The 23,261-nt window shown below is 42.6% G+C and overlaps 2 protein-coding genes across 2 annotated transcripts in view; both read left to right on the top strand.

Moving 5' to 3' along the window:
• LOC311063614 (uncharacterized protein) overlaps nucleotides 1–23,261 on the top strand; it is a 41,689-nt gene that overhangs the window by 10,699 nt on the left and 7,729 nt on the right. Inside the window, exons 13-21 of the mRNA XM_084083134.1 lie at nucleotides 47–241; nucleotides 1,460–1,909; nucleotides 2,174–2,368; nucleotides 3,813–4,217; nucleotides 4,559–4,753; nucleotides 6,324–6,764; nucleotides 7,063–7,266; nucleotides 7,428–8,078; nucleotides 22,414–22,506. Of these exons, the coding sequence (XP_083939260.1) occupies nucleotides 47–241; nucleotides 1,460–1,909; nucleotides 2,174–2,368; nucleotides 3,813–4,217; nucleotides 4,559–4,753; nucleotides 6,324–6,764; nucleotides 7,063–7,266; nucleotides 7,428–8,078; nucleotides 22,414–22,506 (2,829 nt within the window). The remainder of the gene's footprint in view (nucleotides 1–46; nucleotides 242–1,459; nucleotides 1,910–2,173; nucleotides 2,369–3,812; nucleotides 4,218–4,558; nucleotides 4,754–6,323; nucleotides 6,765–7,062; nucleotides 7,267–7,427; nucleotides 8,079–22,413; nucleotides 22,507–23,261) is intronic.
• LOC311063785 (galectin-5-like) lies at nucleotides 11,512–14,347 on the top strand (the record flags this gene model as incomplete). The annotated part of the gene is made up of 4 exons (XM_084083385.1): nucleotides 11,512–11,723; nucleotides 12,569–12,657; nucleotides 13,633–13,789; nucleotides 14,201–14,347. Exons 1-4 carry the CDS (start codon nucleotides 11,712–11,714, stop codon nucleotides 14,345–14,347), a joined length of 405 nt encoding a protein of 134 aa, XP_083939511.1. The 5' UTR covers nucleotides 11,512–11,711.

Consider the following 23,261-nt stretch of genomic DNA (forward strand, 5'->3'; position numbering starts at 1 on the left):
AAAATAGGTTTCCCAAACAGTTTTCCATTTACATTAAATGTTGCAGCTCAACACACAGTGAGGATCCAAACAATGGTCAGAGGTCAAACCTTCGACGTTCACCGCACTCTGTTGCAACGTGTGAGGCAGATGGGTGGGCTTCACCTAGAGGAGACCACCAGTGGGAAGGTCATCGTCGTCTTCTGTCCGGTTTCATCGCGCCACATGACAGACATAGAGGCAGCTATGAAAGATGTCCCAGGTAACAGCAGGCTTTGTTTTCAGTTAAGTTTTTTAATCCATCCAATTATGGATTTATTGCACTTCACTTAGCATCTGTTGATGTGCAAATCTTTTCCTGCGTTTGACTCCTGCATTCTCCTCCTACACAGCCAAATTCACTTAACACAGTTAATTTAAAATCTTGTTTTCACATATTGCTTGTGTGTATGTATGCGAGTGAAGACACCTGTGTGTTGTGTATGTCTGTGTGTGTCTCCCGGGCTTCCCTGATTGGCTAACCCAACCCATTGGCTTCATGGATTGGCTAAGATTTGTGTCACATTTGTGCTGCTTAAGGGTCCATTTGGTTCCATTCGTACGCTCTTAGAGTTACAGACCCGTAAGGGGCCATTTGGAACCCCCTCAAGGAACCATGGGGAGCCCTGGACCACACTTTGAGACCCACTGGTGTAGCAGAGTGTTTCCAGTGAGCGAACATGAACAATATCAGCACCTTGACTCTGTTTGACCAGAATGGAACAGAGATCGGCTATTTTCAAATAGCCAACATACTGTATATAAATATGCACATTGTTTAAGGGCCAACATATATAGGTTTGAAGTGCTCATGTGGCCTATTATAGTCGCTTCTTTTGGGCTTGTTTTCATAGACCTGGTTGCTTATTCCTCTCGCAAATCCTGGCAACACTACTCCTGTCACAGCAGCTGCACTGAGGGGATTTAACATTGGACACCATATGCCCAACGTTTACTTCAAAGGCTCTAGCCTTTGATTGCCTTTCAATAAAACCACATTTGATAGACATACATTACTGATTAGGGAGAATTTTATATTATTGCAATCAGTTCATTATTTCCTGCGTAATCGATGAATAAAACTGAAGTGTGTAATTTGGAGAGCATTGCATTGCGCGACGCACAAATTGTCTTCTTTGAATAGAGTATCATCTTATATAAACACAATTGACACAGGGAATTGACACTCTCACTTCTGCTGAAATTAGAATCACAGAGATATCAGATATGTTGAGAATTAGGAGAGAGGGAGACTCGAATGTTGTGCGCCCTGGCCGACTCCCGACATGTCCATTGCAGGCTTGCTCTACCAAACCAATTTGGCATAGCGGGTGGTTTTAGATTCCACTATACGCTTTCCAAAACGTGTGGTAAAAATATGTAATTTTATTTAACTTTATGTCAAACTTTGCTCCCCTATACTCCTCTCTCTTGTCTTCAGGAGGAGCACCTGTCATCCTGGTAGTGATGCATCACACGCGCGACAGCGACTACCCAAACATCACCAGGTCTCTGGGCAGTGACCACAGCTGGAACGTCGAGGGCTTGGTCAACGTGCTCTACCACGAGATGCCCGGCCTGCTGATGTGCCCACTTAACGAGCGGGCAGTGGCACAGCTCCACAGCGCGTTGCTGAAGCACAGCAGTGTGAGCCCTGCCACTGCCAATGTGCACGGTGGTAGCAGTGTGAGCCCTGTCGCTGCCAGTGCCAGTGTGCACGGTGGTAGTAGCAGTGTGCGCCCTGCCACTGCCGCTGCCAGTGCGTACGGTGGTAGTAGCACTGGTAAAACAAAAGGTGGTGGTGGTGTTTTAGCAGGAATTTCTGGTTCTGAGCCAAGGTCTGCCCCGGTCGAGCGTCACTTCTACGGCCAAACTGATGACCATGGTCAAGGTAAGGTCAATTTCACATGATTTTTACCCATTGTACTGGAAAACTTGAAACAGATGTAGATCGTCGCGTGGGGGTGGGGATGTCCAAAACATACTTCCTTTTCAGGATTCAAATTAAAAAATAGCAAAAGTAGCAGATCTACAAGCTCATAGTCCTGCTACTTTTGATGCTTTTGTGTGACGCTGTAGTATGATCAAGTAGGGCATGATTCATTATCAAAAAATAGGTTTCCCAAACAGTTTCCATTTACATTAAATGTTGCAGCTCAACACACAGTGAGGATCCAAACAATGGTCAGAGGTCAAACCTTCGACGTTCACCGCACTCTGTTGCAACGTGTGAGGCAGATGGGTGGGCTTCACCTAGAGGAGACCACCAGTGGGAAGGTCATCGTCGTCTTCTGTCCGGTTTCATCGCGCCACATGACAGACATTGAGGCAGCTATGAAAGACGTCCCAGGTAACAGCAGGCTTTGTTTTCAGTTTCGTTTTTTAATCCATCCAATTATGGATTTATTGCACTTCACTTACCATCTGTTGATGTGCAGATCTTTTCCTGCGTTTGACTCCTGCATTCTCCTCCTACACAGCCAAATTCACTTAACACAGTTAATTTAAAATCTTGTTTTCACATATTGCTTGTGTGTATGTATGCGAGTGAAGACACCTGTGTGTTGTGTATGTCTGTGTGTGTCTCCCGGGCTCCCCTGATTGGCTAACCCAACCCATTGGCTAAGATTTGTGTCACATTTGTGCTGCTTACGGGTCCATTTGGTTCCATTCGTACACTCTTAGAGTTACTGACCCGTATGGGGCCATTTGGAACCCCCTCAAGGAACCATGGGGAGCTCTGGACCACACTTTGAGACCCACTGGTGTAGCAGAGTGTTTCCAGTGAGCCAACATGACCAATATCAGCACCCTGACTCTGTTTGACCAGAATGGAACAGAGATCGGCTATTTTCAAATAGCCAACATATATAAATATGCACATTGTATAATGGCCAACATATATAGGTTTGAAGTGCTCATGTGGCCTATTATAGTCGCTTCTTTTGGGCTTGTTTTCATAGACCTGGTTGCTTATTCCTCTCGCAAATCCTGGCAACACTACTCCTGCAGCCGCACTGAGGGGATTTAACGTTGGACACCATATGCCCGACGTTTACTTCAAAGGCTCTAGCCTTTGATTGCCATTCAATAAAACCACATTTGATAGACATACGTATCACCTACATGTTACTGATTAGGGAGAATTTTATATTAATGCAAGTGTGTAATTTGGAGAGCATTGCATTGTGCGACGCACAAATTGTCTTCTTTGAATAGACTATCATCTTATATAAACACAATTGACACAGGGAATTGACACTCTCACTTCTGCTGATTATAGGAAAATTAGAATCACAGAGATATCAGATATGTTGAGAATTAGGAGAGAGGGAGACTCGAATGTTGTGCCGTTGTGCGCCCTGGCCGACTCCCGACATGTCCATTGCAGGCTTGCTCTACCAAACCAATTTGGCACAGCGGGTGGTTTTAGATTCCACTATGCGCTTTCCAAAATGTGTGGTTAAAAATAGCAATTTGGGGGATAATGCAACAACACGCCCACGGGCACACCTCCAGGCGCAAATGGAGTCGGCATAATGAATAGCGGGGATAGCGGCCGCAAAATATCGTTTAGGGACAGTGCCAGCCCAGCTCCCTTATCCGTAATTCACGGGTAACGAGCAGTAATTCACGGCTAGTGGGCAGCGGGTGCGGGTAAAGCAGTGGCAATTATAGGGCCCCTAGACTAAAATGTAAAGCATTTTAGATGACTAAAATATGACTAAAACTAAATGTAATTTTATTTAACTTTATATCAAACTTTGCTCTATACTCCTCTATCTTGTCTTCAGGAGGAGCACCTGTCATCCTGGTAGTGATGCATCACACACACGACAGTGACTACCCAAACACCACCAGGTCTCTGGGCAGCGACCACAGCTGGAACGTCGAGGACTTTGTCAACGTGCTCTACCACGAGACGCCCGGCCTTCTGACGTGCCCACTTAACGAGAGGGCAGTGGCACAGCTGCACAGTGCGTTGCTGAAGCACAGCAGTGTGAGCCCTACCACTACCAGTGGCAGTGTGTACGCTTGTAGTAGCTTTGTGAGCCCTACCGCTGCCGCTGTCAGTGCGTACGCTGGTAATAGCACTAGTAAAACTGGTAGTGGTGTTTTAGCAGGAATTTCTGGTTCTGAGCAAAGGTTTACCCCGGTCGAGCGTCACTTCTACGGCCAAACTGATGACCATGGTCAAGGTAAGGTCAATTTCACACAATGTGAAATTTGCAATAAAACATAAATCTGTATGTATGATTTTTACCCAGTGTACTGGAAAACTTGAAACAGATGTAGATGGTCGGGTGGAAATATCATACGGTACATCCAAAACTGTTACTTTTCAGGATTCAAATTCAAAAATAGCAAAAGTAGCAGATCTACAAGCTCGTACTTCTGCTACTTTTGATGCTTTTGTGTGACGCTGTAGTATGATCAAGTAGGGCATTCATTTACGAAAAAACATGGAGCAACAAAATGTACAGTAGTAGTACCTCCAAATGTTTCCTAAACAGTTTTCCATTTACATTAAATGTTGCAGCTCAACGCACAGTGAGGATCCAAACAATGGTCAGAGGTCAAACCCTCGACGTTCACCGCACTCTGTTGCAACGTGTGAGGCAGATGGGTGGGCTTCACCTAGAGGAGACCACCAGTGGGAAGGTCATCGTCGTCTTCTGTCCGGTTTCATCGCGCCACATGACAGACATAGAGGCAGCTATGAAAGACGTCCCAGGTAATAGCAGGCTTTGTTTTAAGTTTATTTTTTTAATCCATCCAATTATGGAATTATTGCACTAACCCAACCCATTAACTTCATGGATTGGCTAAGTTTGTGTCACATTTGTGCCGCTTACTGGTCCATTTGGCTCCATTTGTACACTCTTAGAGTTACACACCCGTAAGGGACCATTTGGAACCCCCTCGAGGAACCATGGGGTCCCTGGACCATTTTCGCTTTGTTTATTCGCGTCACAACGCATACTCACCGGTGTGTAAGGACCTTTAGAGTTACGCACCCGTAAGGGGCCATTTGGAACCCCTTTTTAGTCGATTAATTCAACTGTAGATTTAGTTCAAGGTTCAAGGTTGTACTTTATTGGCTCTATTCACAGCAGACACATTATCACTTCCTTCACAGGCGTTACCAATGATACTAATGATGGCTCTGTTCCATTTAGTGTAGCACAGTGGTTCTTAGACTTCTCATAACTCTGAGAGTGTACAAATGGAACCAAATGGACCCTTACGGGTCCATTTGGTTCCATTTGTACACTCTCAGAGTTACACACCCGCCAAGGGCCATTTGGAACCCCCTCAGAGTGTTTCCAGTGAGCCAACATGCACACTATCAGCACCCTGACTCTGTTTGACCTGAATGGAACAGAGCCTTCATTAGTATCATTGACAACACCTGTGAATTTCCCAGTATAGTCACAGTATATTCCATAAACATGCAGATAAACACAGCAGGTGCAGTTCAGGCTTAGTAGTGCAAAAAAGGGATGGATGGTTGGGCAGGGGGGGGCAGCTTAGCAATAGGCTCTATTCACAGCAGCAATATTATGAAGACATTCACAGGTGTTACCAATGATACTAATGAAGGCTCTGTTCCATTCTGGTCAAACAGAGTCAGGGTTGCTGATATTGTGTGCATGTTGGCTCACTGGAAACACTCTGCTACACCAGTGGGTCTAAAGTTGGGGTCCAGGGACCCTCATGGGCTTCCAAATGGCCCCTTATGGGTGTGTAACTCTGAGAGTGTACAAATGGAACCAGATGTACCCGTAAGGGTCCATTTGTACACTCTAGTTGTACACCTGTAGTCTATGAACAGCATTCTCACATATGACTTGTCACTCTCGAGGTGTGAGAGGGTGGTGTGGAGTGATGTGGCAATGGCATCATCCGTGGATCTGTTCTTACGGTAGGCAAATTGTAGGGGGTCGAGTGTGGGTGGCAGCTTGTTGTTGATCATCACTCTGACATGTTTCTCAAAGCATTTGCTCACTATGGGTGTGAGTGCAACAGGCCTCCAATCATTCAACTCGGTTACTTTGCCTTTTTTAGGGACCGGGACAATGATTGCTGTTTTGAAGCACGATGGTACTTTGCTTTCACGCAATTCACGGAGAGATTGAAAAGGTTGAAAATGTCTGTGAAGACACCGGCCAGTTGCACTAGTTAGTTGACTAGAATACAACTAGACTAGAATCTAAAACATTTCAGATGACTAAAACTAAATGTAATTTTATTTAACTTTATATCAAACTTTGCTCCTCTATACTCCTCTCTCTTGTCTTCAGGAGGAGCACCTGTCATCCTGGTAGTGATGCATCACACACGCGACGACGACTACCCAAACATCCCCAGGTCTCTGGGCAGTGACCACAACAGCTGGAACGTTGAGGACTTTGTCAACGTGCTCTACCACGAGACAGTGCCCGGCCTGCTGACGTGCCCACTTAACGAGCGGGCAGTGGCACAGCTGCACAGCACGTTGCTAAAGCACAGCAGTGTGAGCCCTGCCGCTGCCAGTGTCAGTGTGTACAGTGGTAGTAGCATTATGAGCCCTGCCAGTATGTACAGTGGTAGCAGTGTGAGCCCTGCCGCTGCCAGTGCGTACGGTGGTAGTAGCACTGGTAAAACCAAAGGTGGTGGTGTTTTAGCAGGAACTTCTGGTTCTGAGCCAAGGTGTAACCCGGTTGAGCGTCAGGTCTACGGCCGAACTGATGACCATGGTCAAGGTGAGGTCAATTTCACACAACATGTAATTTACAATAACAAATAAATACATCTGTATTATTTTTACCCAGTGTACTGGAACACTTTACTGGTTACTTTTCAGGATTCAAATTCAAAAATAGCAAAAGTAGCAGCAAGCTCGCAGTTCTGCTACTTTTGATGCTTTTGTCTGACGCTGTAGTATGATCAAGTAGGGCATTCATTTACCAAAAAATACAAAAAGTTAAAACATGGAGCAACAAAATGTACAGTAGTAGTATCTCCAAATATGTTTCCTAAACAGTTTTCCATTTACATTAGATGTTGCAGCTCAACACACAGTGAGGATCCAAACAATGGTCAGAGGTCAAACCTTCGACGGTCACCGCACTCTGTTGCAACGCGTGAGGCAGATGGGTGGGCTTCACCTAGAGGAGACCACCAGTGGGAAGGTCATCGTCGTCTTCTGTTCGATTTTATCACGCCACATGACAGACATAGAGGCAGCTATGAAAGACGTCCCAGGTAACAGCAGGCTTTCTTTTCAGTTTTTTTTTCAATTGACGAATACAACTAGTAAAATACAACTAGACTAACATCTAAAACATTTCAGAGGACTAAAATATAACTAAAACTAAATGTAATTTCACTCTTTGCTCCCCTATACGCCTCTCTCTTGTCTTCAGGAGGAAGACCTGTCATCCTGGTAGTGATGCATCACACGCGCGACGGTGACTACCCACACATCACCAGGTCTCTGGGCAGTGACCACAACAGCTGGAACGTTGAGGACTTCGTCAACGTGCTCTACCACGAGACGGTGCCCGGCCTGCTGACGTGCCCACTTAACGAGCGGGCAGTGGCACAGCTGCACAGCGCGTTGCTGAAGCACAGCAGTGTGACCCCTGCCGCTGTCAGTGTGTACAGTGGTAGTAGCGGTTTGAGCCGTACCGCTGGCAGTGCCAGTATGTACAGTGCTAGTAGCGGTGTGAGACCTACTGCTGCCAGTGTCAGTGTGTACGCTGGTAGTAGCTTTGTGAGCCCTACCGCTGCCAGTGTGTATGCTGGTAGTAGCGGTGTGAGCCCTGCTGCTGCCAGTGTCAGTGTGTACGGTGGTAGTAGCCGTGTGAGCCCTACCGCTGCTACTGCCAGTATGTACAGTGGTACTAGCGGTTTGAGCCATACCGCTGCTAGTGCCAGTGTGCGCGGTGGTAGTAGCGGTGTGAGCCATACCGCTGCCAGTGTCAATGTGCATAGTGGTAGTAGCCGTGTGAGTCCTACCGCTGCCAGTGGCAGTGTATACGCTGGTAGTAGCACTGGTAAAACCAAAAGTGGTGGTGGTAGTTTTTTCGGGACACTTTTTAGTAATAGATAAACTCAGGAGTTGGCTTTTACTTTTATTTTTTAACCCTACAGTTTTTAACCCTACACTTAAAGCTGCACTATGTAACTTACCTCTTCTACCCCGGATTTGAACCCGGTTTCCTGCGCAAGTGCTGTTTTTTTTTTTTTACCATTGAGCTAGTAGAGCCTGCCTGCGTGCTCAGGGAATAAATTGAATCTTGACCATCAGGTCAAAAGTTTTGTCAGATCCTGTGTCTAGGTGAGACATGACCTTTGACACGATCTAAATGTCTCAATAGAAGAGCAGGGAGACAAAATACAACCACCCCAGTTGTATAAGTTATATTATATGAACATACTCTATCATACAGATGGAACCAAATTACATTTTATTAATTAAAAAAAAAGTTGTATAGTGCCGCTTTAATGTCCCTATTCTTGGGGCGATGTCTTTGCCAAAATAGCCGATCTACAGTACAAACTCCCAACTCGTTGCGTTGTGAGCTTGTACATTGGCTATTTTCGGGCAAACCGATATGGTGTAGGAGGCCTGGGGGACTCCGATCAAAGGAATATATAAGGTTTGAGCAGTTAACCACAATAACTACAAGTGATTGAAGGATTTTACTGTATGATCAGCATTTGTAGATTGGAGTGGGGCTAGACCTGCCTTTTCTAATTAGAAACACCTGTGTAAGTGTGTATAGATGTAAATTTAATTGTGTTCACTCGCCCATCTTGTTAAGAGTTAATTTACAGGCAGTGCTATCAGATGCTGTTAATTGATGTTACTTTAATCTAGACGGTGGCTGGTGTTGTATTTTAACGTTTCCCCTTGTTGTGCTGTGTTTTGATTGAACACATCGTGTTTTTTTGCAACTCAAAGTGTCTGCAGAAACCGTGGTTCTGAAACTTCTTTTCAGCAGTAGAAGGAAAAAAAATGTAATTTCACCATGCATTATCAAAGGCCTTTTTGTTTTCATGGACAATACTGACGGCAAAAAGAAAGTGGCAACAGCAAAAAAAAAAAGTGGTAGAAACAACATCGAGTTTCAGCTTGACAGGAAATAAATTCACTTCATTATTTTTTACTTTGAAATCAGTCAGTGGATTAGGCCATAATTAACCACTTGAAGCCTTATCCCCATTCTGTGGGGGAACATTTGCTAAACATAGTCTTATTTTTGGCAAACATATTTAGTGTAAGCCCATTCAAAATACAATCAACTAAGCATAGGGTTTAAGTGGTTAAAGCTTCTACTTGACATGGAATGCTCTTCGAGAATTTAATTGTATTACTTTCTCATGAATGTACGGTACATTTGACTAGCACTCAGATAAAACAAGGGCAATACATATGTATGTCAGGAGGACAGTTTTACAACTTACATGAAAACAATATGTAAGAGGTTGATTTGTCCATGTTTCTGGACATTGATGGATATTGATGGAAGTGGCACTATGTTGGACAGGATAAACTGTTGATTAATGCTATAAATGCACATTTATGTGAATAAACACTGACAATAAATCATTTAATCTAATAAGATACCCACACCTCTCATCAAAGTGTCTTTGAAATTAACCACTTCAACCACAGCGTTGCTATTCTTGGGTAAACGTTCTCAAAAAAACGGCAGATCAACAAGCTCACACCATGGTGCATTGTGAGCTTGTAGATGGGCTATATTTGGTGAAGAGACTTGGCAAATAGGGGAAAAAGCTGGGGGCCTAGTATTATAGGCCTCTGGGGGACTTAAGTTTGTTACATGCACAGCTTTATGTACATAAAATAATAATGGAGCATCTAAAAAAGTTACCCCCACCTCTTGTCGATATAAAATAAAAAGAATGGCATGGCTTTGATGAGCACCAGCTGCTTCCACTGGCTGACCTCTGTCACTAATTACAATTTCACTGCACTCACACTATTTTAATATCTGAATTGTTTTCTTTGTTCTATTTCTGTTCTTCTTCCCTTTCCTGAAAACTACAAATGGGAGCTGGTACAAAAAAACCTTTACTGGAGTATTTCCAATTTTCTTACTTCTACTCCACTACATCTCAGAGGCAAATATTGTACTTTTACTCCTCTACCATTCAATCAGGAACACTCTCGTCTTAGTAGATAAAGATCACCATTTATTGCCACAAATGGAATACAGTTAAGCTTGGCGTTAAAGCTCCGCTCATGGGAGAATATTCACTGAATTTTGTCGAAGCAGCCTGCTAAGCATATATTCAGAGAATGCTTAAGCAAATCCCCCATAGGGGTACAATATGAACAACAAGCAGTATATTGACATATTAGATGATTCAGCATATTCATGATAAACACCAGAATTTAAGCCAATGCATACTTTAAACAAGCAGATATACGTGATAATCACCAGTATTTTAGCCAATGCAGACTTTAAACAAGCAGATATACATGATAATCACAAGTATTATGGCCTATGCTAGACTATAATCAAAAAGGTGGAGGCTGGGGTGGAGGAGGCAGCTTAGCAGAAGTGGTCAGGCAGCAAGACCAGCAGAGCCTAGAGAATTCGAACTGTATTTAAAGGAACCTTGTTGCTAATGTGTGAGCTGTGATTGGAGTATGAATGAGTGACGTAATGACCAGCTGAGCTGTGAATGGGGAATAGAAAGCTGATGTTCACATCAGCTGACTGACCGCTGGTTACAGCTTTGGCGTGCACGACTTCCGTGTCCTGCATGAACTAACGCTATGCTTCATTTATTTGAAAACTTCAGTTACTAGTTACTTTGTAACTAGTAACCCCCCCCACAGCCTGTGGTATTGACTTTTATGATGTCTCTCATATAGATATGGAACCTTGTGTAAACACTAAACACGTACCTCCTACTGCGAGGAAACAAAACCCACACTACTTGAATAATCCATTATTATGATGTAACGGTGGCGTTTGTATTGGCATGTTACCTGCACATGTGGCCTTCTAGCGCCTTCCTGTATCTTATTTTCAGAATGTTTCGGGATATTTAGTCATAATAAGTACAAACATATGCAATTCTAAGCTCTGACCTACAGTGTTGAAATCAGGAGACTTTGCACATGTCACATGAGAGTGTTGAGAGAGTTGATTGATTAGATCAGATAGGAAGCTTGAGGGACAGTAGCCACTGTTATAGAACAGTGCTTGGGCCTGAGTTGCAACATTTAACACAATACACAAGTCACATGATTAATCAACAGAAGGTTTCACCCACATGGGTAGATCAAACCCATATAAATAGAGTGGATGCCCACTAAACAGTACGAAGTGTCCTCCAGGCATCAGTGTTACTAGTTACCAGTATTGCTGCGTTCGTCCTTTTCGAGAGACTGACGGTAAGAATTGAGAGTGTTTACATGACGATAAATGCATGTATTTCTGACATGTTTTACAGTTTTGTGTTTATATCTCATGTCAGTAATTTGTTGTTGTGTTGTTGTTTGTGTTTCCTTTCCTAGGTTTATAACCTGCTGCTTGTGTGACTGGCTAGATAATTGTACACTACTGTCTGGAGTTATAAGTCGGACTACTAGTGTAGAAACCTGTCCATCAGCTGTGTGAAAGTTAACAGAAGACTATTTGAGGGACAATAAGTATACCCACATCATGTCTGCCATGGTATGTATGTGTATTTCATCTAGTCTGCAGTGTCAGCCAGTATAGATTTAGCCGTTAGTCATTTAGGCTGGTCGTATACTTTAGACTGACAATTCTATTTCCTTGACAGATGATGATCCCTTTTTATAGTGTCTTTATAACTGTTCTTTTTTGGTTGGTATAATTGATTTTCTTTATTCCATATTTGGTTTTATTTGTATTGTCTCCACCATTGAACCATGAACGCTTTGTTCTCCTCTGCACCAATTTTTAACAGCTTCAGAGCAGAGTTCATGCTTTTATCCCCATTCATCAATCTATTGCTGTCGGCCTATTTTGTGGGAGGTCCGCTATTTCTCAAGTCTGCCCGGGCGCATGACTTATGGGACCAAAGCTTGCGTATATGTCATTAGAGTGCCTTATAATTCATACAAAATCAATTGCAATCGTGCCAGACCTCAATATGCAAACCTTTGTATGCATATTGTAGATATTGTAGACCTTAAGAGGATACAGTATAGATGACATCTATCTGCTTAGTGTCCATTACTACATTTCCAATTCCGATGTAGGAGTCGGGACAGTGGAGGGTTCGTCCAAAGGACAGATTCCCCTCAGTAGGCTAACCAATAAAGCTCATATACAAGCTGGTCATATGATATACCAGCTTGCGGCAAGCCTTTTTTTGCCCCGATCCCATCTCTTTGTTTTTGTATCTGCAGCAGAAAATGTAATGTAAACAAATGATTCAATTCAATATTACCAACAAAAGGGCTTGAGTAATCCAATTGAAAATAGTAGAGCATGTTATGGATCATTATTCGATCTACTTTCAGTCAACACTAATTTACTGTTGCGTCTTTTAGGCGGTTCCCTACAAGAGTGCCATCAACGGTGGTCTTTATCCTGGTCGGACCATCACTATCCAGGGAGTGGTTAATTCCGGTGCCAAATGGTCTGTAAAAAATAAAGTCATGCCACTTACATCCCAGCATCTGTATTCTGGGGATAACCTTTGCAGAAAATGTGTTGTGTAGATTGGCTATTTTCAGCGAAGAAATTTAGTGTAGAGCAGGGGTCTTCAACGGTTTCAGGCCAAGGACCCCCTAGCTGAGAGAGAGATGAAGCAGGGACCCCCTCCTATATTGTATAAAATTGTGTTTCAGATAAACTTTTGCTGCTCTTTTTTCTCTACACACCTATAACTCTTTGCCAAAAATAGCCGACCTACAAGCTCACAACGCCTCGCGCTGCGAGGCGTTGTGAGCTTGTAGATCTACTATTTTTGGCTAAAGTTCTCCTCAGAAAATGGATACTAGGGTTCAAGTGGTTAATGTAAAAAAAAAAACAATCAGGAGAAAGATCAGCAATAAGATGAGAAACACAAAATAACACAAGAGGAAGTATGTAGAGTAATAAAGGTGTAAGGATTTAGATGCCGTCTCTGAGGCAGGCTGATGTTTTAACAATGTTCCTCATTGCCCAATCAAAGTAAAATATCAAGAATACAATTTTAGTAGCCTTTCATAGAATAGAGAATACTATGTATTACTAGAATTTAACCACTTAACCCTTTGTACTTTGTGGACCAGGGTCCCCCAGGGCTCTGTACTTGGTCGCCTCCTTTTCCCCCTCTATCTCTTCACTGAAAAATACCCGGTCTACAAGCTCACAGCACATCGCAATGCAACTCATCGTGAGCTTGTAGATCAGCTATTTTTTATGAATGTTTGCCTATTTTTGATGAATGTTCTACTATGACCTCGCCAGAATAGGGATGCTAGGGTTCATGTGGTTAATTGAGAAGAGAGTAATATATTACTCAGTACAACTTTTCCACATATAATAATAACAAATACACAAATGTATACTCGGTACTAAATTGATGCTGTACACTAACTAACACTTTCCCTTGTGCTTTCTCATGCAGTTTCAATGTGAACCTTAGCTTTCAGTCTGGTGTCGCTCTGCATTACAACCCACGTTTCAACCAGAACGCAGTGGTGCGTAACACCAAACACGGCAACATGTGGGGGGGTGAGGAGTGCTCTGGAGGAATGCCCTTCCAACAAGGGCAGCCATTTACGGTACAGTCACAGCTTATATCACAGATAAAGTGTACAAGCCCTTTAGGGCTTTTTGTGTTATCCTTTTAGCATCATTGTGTAATTGTACCACTGTACTTTTTTAAAACTGTTAATAAAGTATTCAATTAATCAATAAATCAAGATGCAAGATGATACATAATATAGCACATGACAAAGCAAGATAATCATATAGCACAGCACATGACAAATGCAAGATAATACATGATACAATGTGTGTTAAAAAGCCATTGAAGTGTGGATTTAGTCATCAATATCTTCCACAGTGACTATTTTTAACTAGTCAGTGTGCACTTTAAAAATGCATTAAAAGTCAATGATAAATCTCCTTCTTTACTCTGGCACATTTCCACGTGAATTACTGAGATTTGCTACGGTCTCTCTCTCTTTTAGCTGACCCTATGCTGTGAGGCCGACTCTTTCAGGATCGTGGTCAACGGGAATCATGCACACACCTACAAGCATCGCAAAACCACCCTGCAGCAGATCAACGTGTTGGAGATTGGTGGAGACATCACTTTGACTTCTGTTTTGTTATAGGCTTATTGTGTGTTGTGCTCAAGATTAAAGACCACCACAAAACCAATATCACTGATTAGTCTTTCATTTACTCTACTGTATGTCAGAGCAGGATTTCTTCCCCTTTCTAGTTTTCTTCCAATATTGTTTACTTTACAGCAATTACTTTTATTTTTGTATTGTTAGTTCCATAAATAGTCATGATGATAGCTTATTGCTTTGATTATGCTTTTATAGGGTTACGGTTATGACTTTACCGCATCCCTGTGATATTACGTAAGGCCTCACCTTACAGTACCTTAGTTGAAGGTGAACACTGAGACAGAAATATGTTGCTGAGCCATTTCAAAGCCATTGTTCAGTTTGGATAAATCAATGTGAAACTTTGAGCAAACCTCATATGACAAATATTTATAATATGTTTTGCCTTGATTCCTAATCTTGGAATAATTCTCAAAATGTAAAAGGTTGTAGGATTTGTAAAATGTATATAGGGTGACTACAATGGTTAGCAAATATTTAGTTATTTAGTTATTCATTTATTTGTCTTGACATTTTATACCGAAGTTAATTTCTTACTTAGTCATTATGTTATGTAGTGCCTTTTAACTTTAAAAACAAAATGCCACTGAGGCACTGCAGTGGTGATTTAGTTGCCTTTGATGAGTTTCTTTTTTAGGTTGACCAATGTCCAGTAGATTAAGTGTATTAGCTTTCAACTAGTATTTCAATTTGGGGATGTAACAGTCTTTGCCTGTTAATGTTGACAAACATGGCTACTTAAAAACATGGATACGCTGAAAAATGACTTCTTTAAATCTATATGCTCTACTAATACTAAAAAGTATTAATACATATACAGTGATGATCAGAGCCGTGAGGCATCCAGAATGTTTCAAACATGTGCCAGGAATTGCCCCCACCCAAAAAAATACATATACAGTATGTGCCTGTGGCCGCCGGGGTCCCCCAACCCGAGTATAACCTCAGAGCTCAGACAATTAATTAAAATAGTTACTTTGCAGATATCAAATATTACATTTTATTACACGGCTTGGTTGAATGCTCGATTCTGATTGGTCAGTCATCGGTCATTATTTCTGGATAATGACCGATGATAATGACCGGTGAGGCCGACGAGGAAACTGTGTAATCAGAGACTCAGAGCACCTGCTTGTGCCAACCTGCGCTGCTTGGTTTTATGCTTTATCTAACATGACAGCCATGTAAACAAACAAACAATGTCATTTACAACTAAACGTTGCTCTCAAGAATGTTTTTGAAAACATTTGAAGTGAGAAATAGACGATGCAATGACCGAAAAGTGATTCTATTTGATCCACTACACTTCCTTGTTTATCGTGGCACAACAACGGGGGAATACCAAAACGCTCGCCCCAAAACACAGTCACCCCGGGGCAAATCCGGCGGTATTACAGGCAAATCGGCAGTAAATAGAATGGGGGGCGAGTGTGTTCTGGGGCGAGTTTTTTTCCATTTCGTCATTTGTTTTTGCGAGGCGAACTTGTCCGCCCAGCCCAATACTTATGGAATACTTTCATTGCCGTAAGCAAGGAAATACTTCGTTTTGTTGTTACTTTTGGGTAAATGTATTTATGTATTTATTAAGTAGCCGTGTAATAAGCGGGATAATGCATGGGGAGGTAGTCATTATTGAAATTTAAATTTCAATAATGACTACCTCCCCATGCATTATCCCTTGCATAAAACATACATTAACCTCTTTAGCCCTATGTTATGCCTATTAAATAGCTATTAAATAGCCGATCTACAAGCTCACAACGCGTCGCATCGGTGCATTGTGAGCTTGTAGATCTGCTATTTCAAACATTTTAGTACTTTTTTTTGGTACTTTAAGTACATTTTGATACCAATACTTTTGTAGCCTACTTTTACTCATACATTTTGAATTCCGGACTTTTACTTGTAACAGAGCATTTCTACATTGCAGCATTGATACTTTTACTTGAGTAAAACAATTGAATACCTTTTCCACCACTGTAATACACACCTGTCATGTAAAAATGTCAAGTTGAAGTTGAAACAGTGGAACAGTGCTGCTGCCATCTACCGGCAGAACCCTGTCACTACGGCTCCCTGTGATGTAGTTAGTGATTGTTTACAAACGGTCACACAGACCAACGGTCTGCCTGAGTGTCAGTAAAGTGACTGAATGAATGACTGATCACAGTGAACACATGACATCTCTGTCACCAACGCAACCTGACGTCTATTCCTAATGGATCGCCGCTTCAAAAGACAAGTAGTAACGGCTGCAACCTTGGACGTTGATCGTGTCCACACTGAGTCACTGACAGACTTTTTCTGCTCCAATCGGACCTCGATCATGTGTTTCTCCCTTTGAAACCTCGTTTTAGACAGATTATGATAGATTAGTTGTAGTTGCGGGTTTCTGTTTTTTTTTGGGGTTATTTCTAAAGTGTAGTTGCTTATTTGGGCTTGTTTCCCAATGCTGTTTAAACCAGTGGTTCTTTAACATTTTCATCTAGGTTACCCAAAGATGAATATTTATTTGTCCCTAAACCCCCATGTTTCAAAAAAGAGCTTGTAGATCTGCTTTTTTCAAATACAGTCGTAGCCTAGTCTGGTCCCCAGGACTTTTTTTGTGTTATCTTTTTAACCCAAATGTGTGACTGCACCTCGTGCTGTTTGCATTTCTGTCTAACAAATTCAATCAATCAATCAATCTCATGGGCTTGTTTTCATAGTTGCTTGTTTCTCTCGCAGAATCTGGCAACACTGGTTTGGACTTCAGTTTCGGTTTCTATTCCCCAGCAAGGCGATCGGTACGAGATCATACATAAATACAGTAAACACACACAGTGTTTACCGACCTGTCACTCTCTCCATTTGAGTGAAATCTGTCACAAACATGTCAGTGTTGTTGAGAGACAACACTGCAGCTGCAGCAGCTGCTCTGGGAAGTAAGTAATACTGAGAAATGATTGATCAACTACTACTGTATGTGTCTGTCTGTCTGTCTGTCTGTCTGTCTGTGTGTGTGTGTGTGTGTGTGTGTGTGTGTGTGTGTGTGTGTGTGTGTGTGTGTGTGTGTGTGTGTGTGTGTGTGTGTGTGTGTGTGTGTGTGTGTGTGTGTGTGTGTGTGTGTCTGTAGAGCTGGGTTGCAAAATGATAATATTATGTCCTTGCATTCATTACTGTATATGAATATAATGTTTAAAAGTGATATAATGTTTAAAAGTGATGACAGAATTTGAGAAATGGACATTTTGAGCATAATCATTTTCCTGGTCCTCTTCACAAGGGAAATGGTTGTTTTATAGCAGGGGTGGGCAGCATTTGTTTCCAGAGGGCCATACTGACTTCGATAAATAGGCTCTATTCACAGCAGCCATATTATGAAGAAATGCACAGGTGTTACCAATGATACTAATGAAGGCTCTATTCCATTCTGGTCAAACAGGGTCAGGGTGCTGATATTGTGCATGTTGGCTCACTGGAAACACTCTGCTACACCAGTGGGTCTAAAGTTGGGGTCCAGGGACCCTCATGGGCTTCCAAATGGCCCCTTATGGGTGTGTAACTCTCAGAGTTATGGGGGTCGTGGAAACCACTGTGCTACACTTAATGGAACAGAGCCTTCATTAGTATCATTGGTAACACCTGTGAAGGAAGTGTTAATATGGCTGCTGTGCATAGAGCCTATTGAGTGAAGGGCCACACACTGTACAATAATTGAATTGAAACTTGAAACACATGGTGCTGAATGATGTTAAAACTACAATGAATTTGGTAGACATGCCAGACTATCTTTAGAATAAGGTCCTTGCTTTCACAACAAGAATGTTCTGTTACAAAATGTTGATCTTTCTTTTTGTATCACTCTGGTGTACTCTGCAGTAGATTACAATGAAAAGATTACATAAAACAATCCACGCCAATGCTGTATCTCATCTTATCTGATATGCACCACTCCATAGGTCACTGATAAAACACATTGCGTTCACATTGCATTCATTATATATGGACTCACGGCAGACTGTTTCACTGTTACATTATAAGCATAAAACATTTGAGTACATACGGATGGAGGAATGCAGGTATGTACTCAAATAGCAAATATGAATTACTATTCATTGGAGTCATTCATAATTTGTCTCAAAACCATTAACATATGGCAGCCTTCTAAAATGTAGATTTTTTTTTGGGGGGGGGGGGGTTGGTCTTTTATTTTTTATGACTTGGCGGGCCGGATTGAGATGGTCCCAGAGCCATAGTGACAGAGGTCGGCCAGTGAAAGCAGCTAATGCTCATCAAAGCAATGCCATTCTTTTTATTTTATATTGACGAGAAGTGGGGATAACTTATTAAGACGCTCCATTGTTATTTATTTACTTACATAAAGCTGTGCATGTAACAAACTTAAGTCCCCCAGAGGCCTATAATATTAGGTCCCCAACTTTTTCCCCTATTAGTCTCTTCACCAAATATAGCCTATCTACAAGCTCACTGCTAGTAAGCAGCTAGTAAGCTGATTGCATGATGTTCTGTATAGTAGGGTGTATATCTGTCTGTCTCTTATATGTCATCATTGATTGATTGATTGATTGATGTACTTTATTTAGTAAGACATGAGAACAGTACATGACAGTACATAACAGTACATGGAAGTACAAATTCGCAATACAAGGTCTACTAAACTGGATAGCTCATTAAGCACTTGGCTTGTTTAAGATGAGATCCCCATGCACACAAATCATGTTGACATATAAGAGACAGACAGATATACACACTACTATACAGAATGTCATACAATCAGTTTACAGGTTACTGGTATGAAGGGTGAAAAATATGTACAAAAAAGAAAGAGAGGGGGGGGGTAGGTTAGGTTAGGGCATGGGGTAGGTTAGGACTTGGACAGGGGCCATTTTTGAATTGCAGCCTCCTGAAGGTGTATCTTTAGGGCATTTTTGAAAGTGAGTAGGGTTTTACACTCCTTTACTCTTTTTGGTAGGGCATTCCACATTTTAGATGAATAGCATGAGAAAGAGTTCATTCCCTTTGTTGTGCCAAATCTGGGTTGAGCATGGTTTGTGGAGCTGCCTCTGGTGTTATGATCATGGACTTGATTAACATTTTGGAAGTATTTTGACAAATACAGGGGGATCCCAATGTTGTGGTGTATCTTGAAGACCAGGCCCATAGCAAGTTGCTGTACTCTGTCCTCAACCCTAAGCCATCCAAGCCTAGTAAAATGATCAGGGGTTAGATGGGTTTTGTAATTGAGGCCAAGAAGTAGCCTTACAAGTTTGTTTTGGGATGTTTGGAGCCTTGTTTTTAGGGCCTTGGAGGTGTTGTGATACCATGAAGTACATGCATAATCATAATGACCTTGTATGAGGGCCCCTACAAGAATCTTCAGAGTATTCTTACTGACTTTACGAACAAGTCTCCACATCCTCCGTGTTATTTTGTGGACCTTTTTGATCGTCTTTTCAGCGTTTTTGTCACCTGAGAGGTTTGCCTCCAAGATGGAACCCAGGTAGGTAATTTCCTCCTTTCTTGTGATAACATTTTCACCCACTTTGATCGTGAAACTCTCAGCCTTTCTAAGGTTAGGGTTGGACCCAAAGAGGATGGATTCAGTTTTACCCAGGTGTAATGAGAGTTTGTTGTCGGAGAGCCAGATGCAGATCTTGTTGAGTTCAGTGCTGAGAGTTTTCTCAACCTGCAGCCTGTCCCTGTCCGAGACCAGCAGAGCCGAGTCATCTGCGAACAGGAACAGTTTGCAGTCGCAAGCTGAAGACATATCATTCACATATATCAGGAACAGTAGTGGTCCTAGTATGCTTCCTTGAGGAACACCACAAGTCACTGGGAGGGGAGGGGACTGGGTGCCGTTTACTTCCACCACTTGCTCCCTCCCTTCCAGGTAGGATCTCATCCAGTTCACCGACGTGTCATCAAAGCCTATTGCTTTGAGCTTATTGATCATAATTGGGTGATTAACGGTGTCAAAAGCCTTCTGGAGGTCCAGCATGACCATGCCGCAATATTTGCCCTTGTCGACATCTTGTTTGATAGAGTCGTTCAAATAGAGAAGGCATGTTTCAGTGGAGTGGTTTGTTCTGAAACCAGATTGGAATTCGTAAATTAGATTTTTTTCGGCAAGGTACTTATCAACCTGTTCATAGACTATTTTTTCCATGACTTTCGAGATGGAGCTAAGAATAGAAATAGGGCGGTAGTTGCCAGGGTCTAATTGGTTTCCTTTTTTGTACAGAGGGGTCACTCTTGCTTTTTTGAAGTCGTTAGGGACCCGTCCCTGTATGATGGAGAGGTTTATTATGTGGGTAATGATTGGGGCAATGGAGGCGGCTGAGTCTTTTAGAAATTTAGCGGGGATGTTGTCGGGACCTGTGGCTCTGTGTTGTTGGAGTGCACTCAATTTTTTAAACACCTCATCTGTTGACACAGGGGAGAGTTTAAAATCATCTTTGCGTACACCCTGTTTATCGTAAAATGAATCAACATACTCTCCACCATGACTCCCAGAGTGAGGGGGTAGTTTTTCAACTAACTCTGAGGCCACGGTCGTGAAGAATATGTTGAGGATTTTACTCACTTCCCGTTTGGATGAAATGAGAGTGTCATTCACCTTGAGGTTTATGTTTGTAAACCTGGTTTTCAATTTCTTGCTGCAGCCTAGTAGGTTGTTGAATAGCTTCCAGAGCTCACGTGGTTTGTTTTGATTTTCCTCAATTTTGCCATCGAGGTAGCTTTTTTCTGCTAACAACAGCATGCCATTAACTTTGTTTCTTAGCATCATGATTTGTGTGCGTGGGGATCTCATTTTAAACAAGCTTAGTGCTTTATGAGCCTTCCAGTTTAGTAGACCTTGTATTGTGAATCTGTACTTCCATGTACTGTTTTTCTCATGTCTTACTAAATAAAGTACATCAATCAATCACAATGCACCATGCGCTTAACAGTTTTCTGCAAAAAAATATGTTGCTTTATCAGTGGTTCTCAAACATTTTTACGCCTAGGACCGATAAATGTATTTGGCCGTGGAGCCGCATCTCAAAAGATTTTGTTCCAGGGACCCCCGGAAGCAAAAATTTGAGTAAAACATTTTCGCTTTAAACATATATGAGGTTTCTGCCCGACAGCAACAAGATGTACGGTAGTAGTACCGCCAAATATGTTTCCTAAACAGTTTCCATTTACATTAAATGTTGCAGCTCAATGCACAGTGAGGATCCAAACAATGGTCAGAGGTCAAACCTTCGACTGTCACCGCACTCTGTTGCAACGTGTGAGGCAGATGGGTGGGCTTCACCTAGAGGAGACCACCAGTGGGAAGGTCATCGTCGTCTTCTGTCCGGTTTCATCACGCCACATGACAGACATAGAGGCAGCTATGAAAGACGTCCCAGGTAATAGCAGGCTTTGTTTTCAGTTTAGTCTTTTAATCCATCCAATTATGGAATTATTGCACTTCACTTACCATCTGTTGATGTGCATCTTTTGATGTGCAAATCTTCATTTCCTGTAACCCATCTACAGGCTCCCTACGCGACGCAGACGCGTTGTAAGCTTGTAGATCTGCTATTTTCGGCAGTAGAAATCACACATTACGACGGCATCACGGCCCGCCAAAATCAATTTTAGTCAACTGTAGATCTAGTTGACTAAAATACAACTAGACTCAAATCTAAACCATTTCAGAGGACTAAAATATGACTAAAACTAAATGTAATTTAACTCAATCTTTATATCAAACTTTGCTCCCCTATACTCCTCTCTCTTGTCTTCAGGAGGAGCACCTGTCATCCTGGTAGTGATGCATCACACGCACGACGGTGACTACCCAAACATCACCAGGTCTCTGGGCAGTGACCACAGCTGGAACGTCGAGGACTTTGTCAACGTGCTCTACCACGAGACGGTGCCCGGCCTGCTGACGTGCCCACTTAACGAGCGGGCAGTGGCACAGCTGCACAGCACGTTGCTGAAGCACAGCAGTGTTTGCCCTGCCGCTGTCACTGCGTACAGTGGTACTAGCACTGGTAAAACCAAAGGTGGTGGTCTTTTTGCAGGATTTTTTGGTTCTGAGCCAAGGTGTGCTCCGGTCGAGCGTCAGGTCTACGGCCGAACTGATGACCATGGTCAAGGTAAGGTCAATTTCACACAACGTGAAATTTGCAATAAAAAATGAATACATCTGTATGATTTTTACCCAGTGTACTGGAAACCTTCAAACAGATGTATATTGTCGGGTAGAAACCTCATACTGCATGTCCAAAGTAACCTACTTACTTTTCAGGATTCAAATTCAAAAATAGCGAAAGTAGCAGATCTACAAGCTCGTAGTTCTGCTACTTTTTTTTTTCTTTTAATAATTTTTATCCCGCGATTCTTGTAACCCATTTTCTTTCACCCGGTGCCAATTTCCTAAGTGATCCTGGGCGCTACACCAGCCCTACACCAGTCCCCCACAGCCTAGGGAGGCCAGGGCCGAGCTCATGCTTCCTTCAGTGCATGAGAGCCAACTGACCTTCTTGTCACCTGACAGGGGGGAGTTTCCCTGGTAGGACGTAGCGCGTGGAAGGAACACGTTATTCCAACCAGTTCCTTTCCCCTCAATCAGGAGCCCCGGCTGTCATGGGGGAGGCGGTATAGTGACCAGGATTACTACATATTTTTGTGAGGGTATTAATTACCCTGGGAGACACGGGGAGAACATGCAAACTCCACACAGAGTAGGCCCTTTCGCCAACCCCACATAGGGTATGGGCGCTGATGACGCGGAGGAGAAGACACGCCCCCAGCGCCCACAGCGTCCCTGGCGGGAATCGAACCCAGGACCTTCTTGCTTTGAGGCGACAGCGCTACCAACTGCGCCACCGTGCCCCCAGTTCTGCTACTT

Source organism: Gymnoscopelus microlampas, assembly GCF_963454915.1.
Source record: "Gymnoscopelus microlampas genome assembly, chromosome: 16".
NCBI lineage: Eukaryota > Metazoa > Chordata > Actinopteri > Myctophiformes > Myctophidae > Gymnoscopelus > Gymnoscopelus microlampas.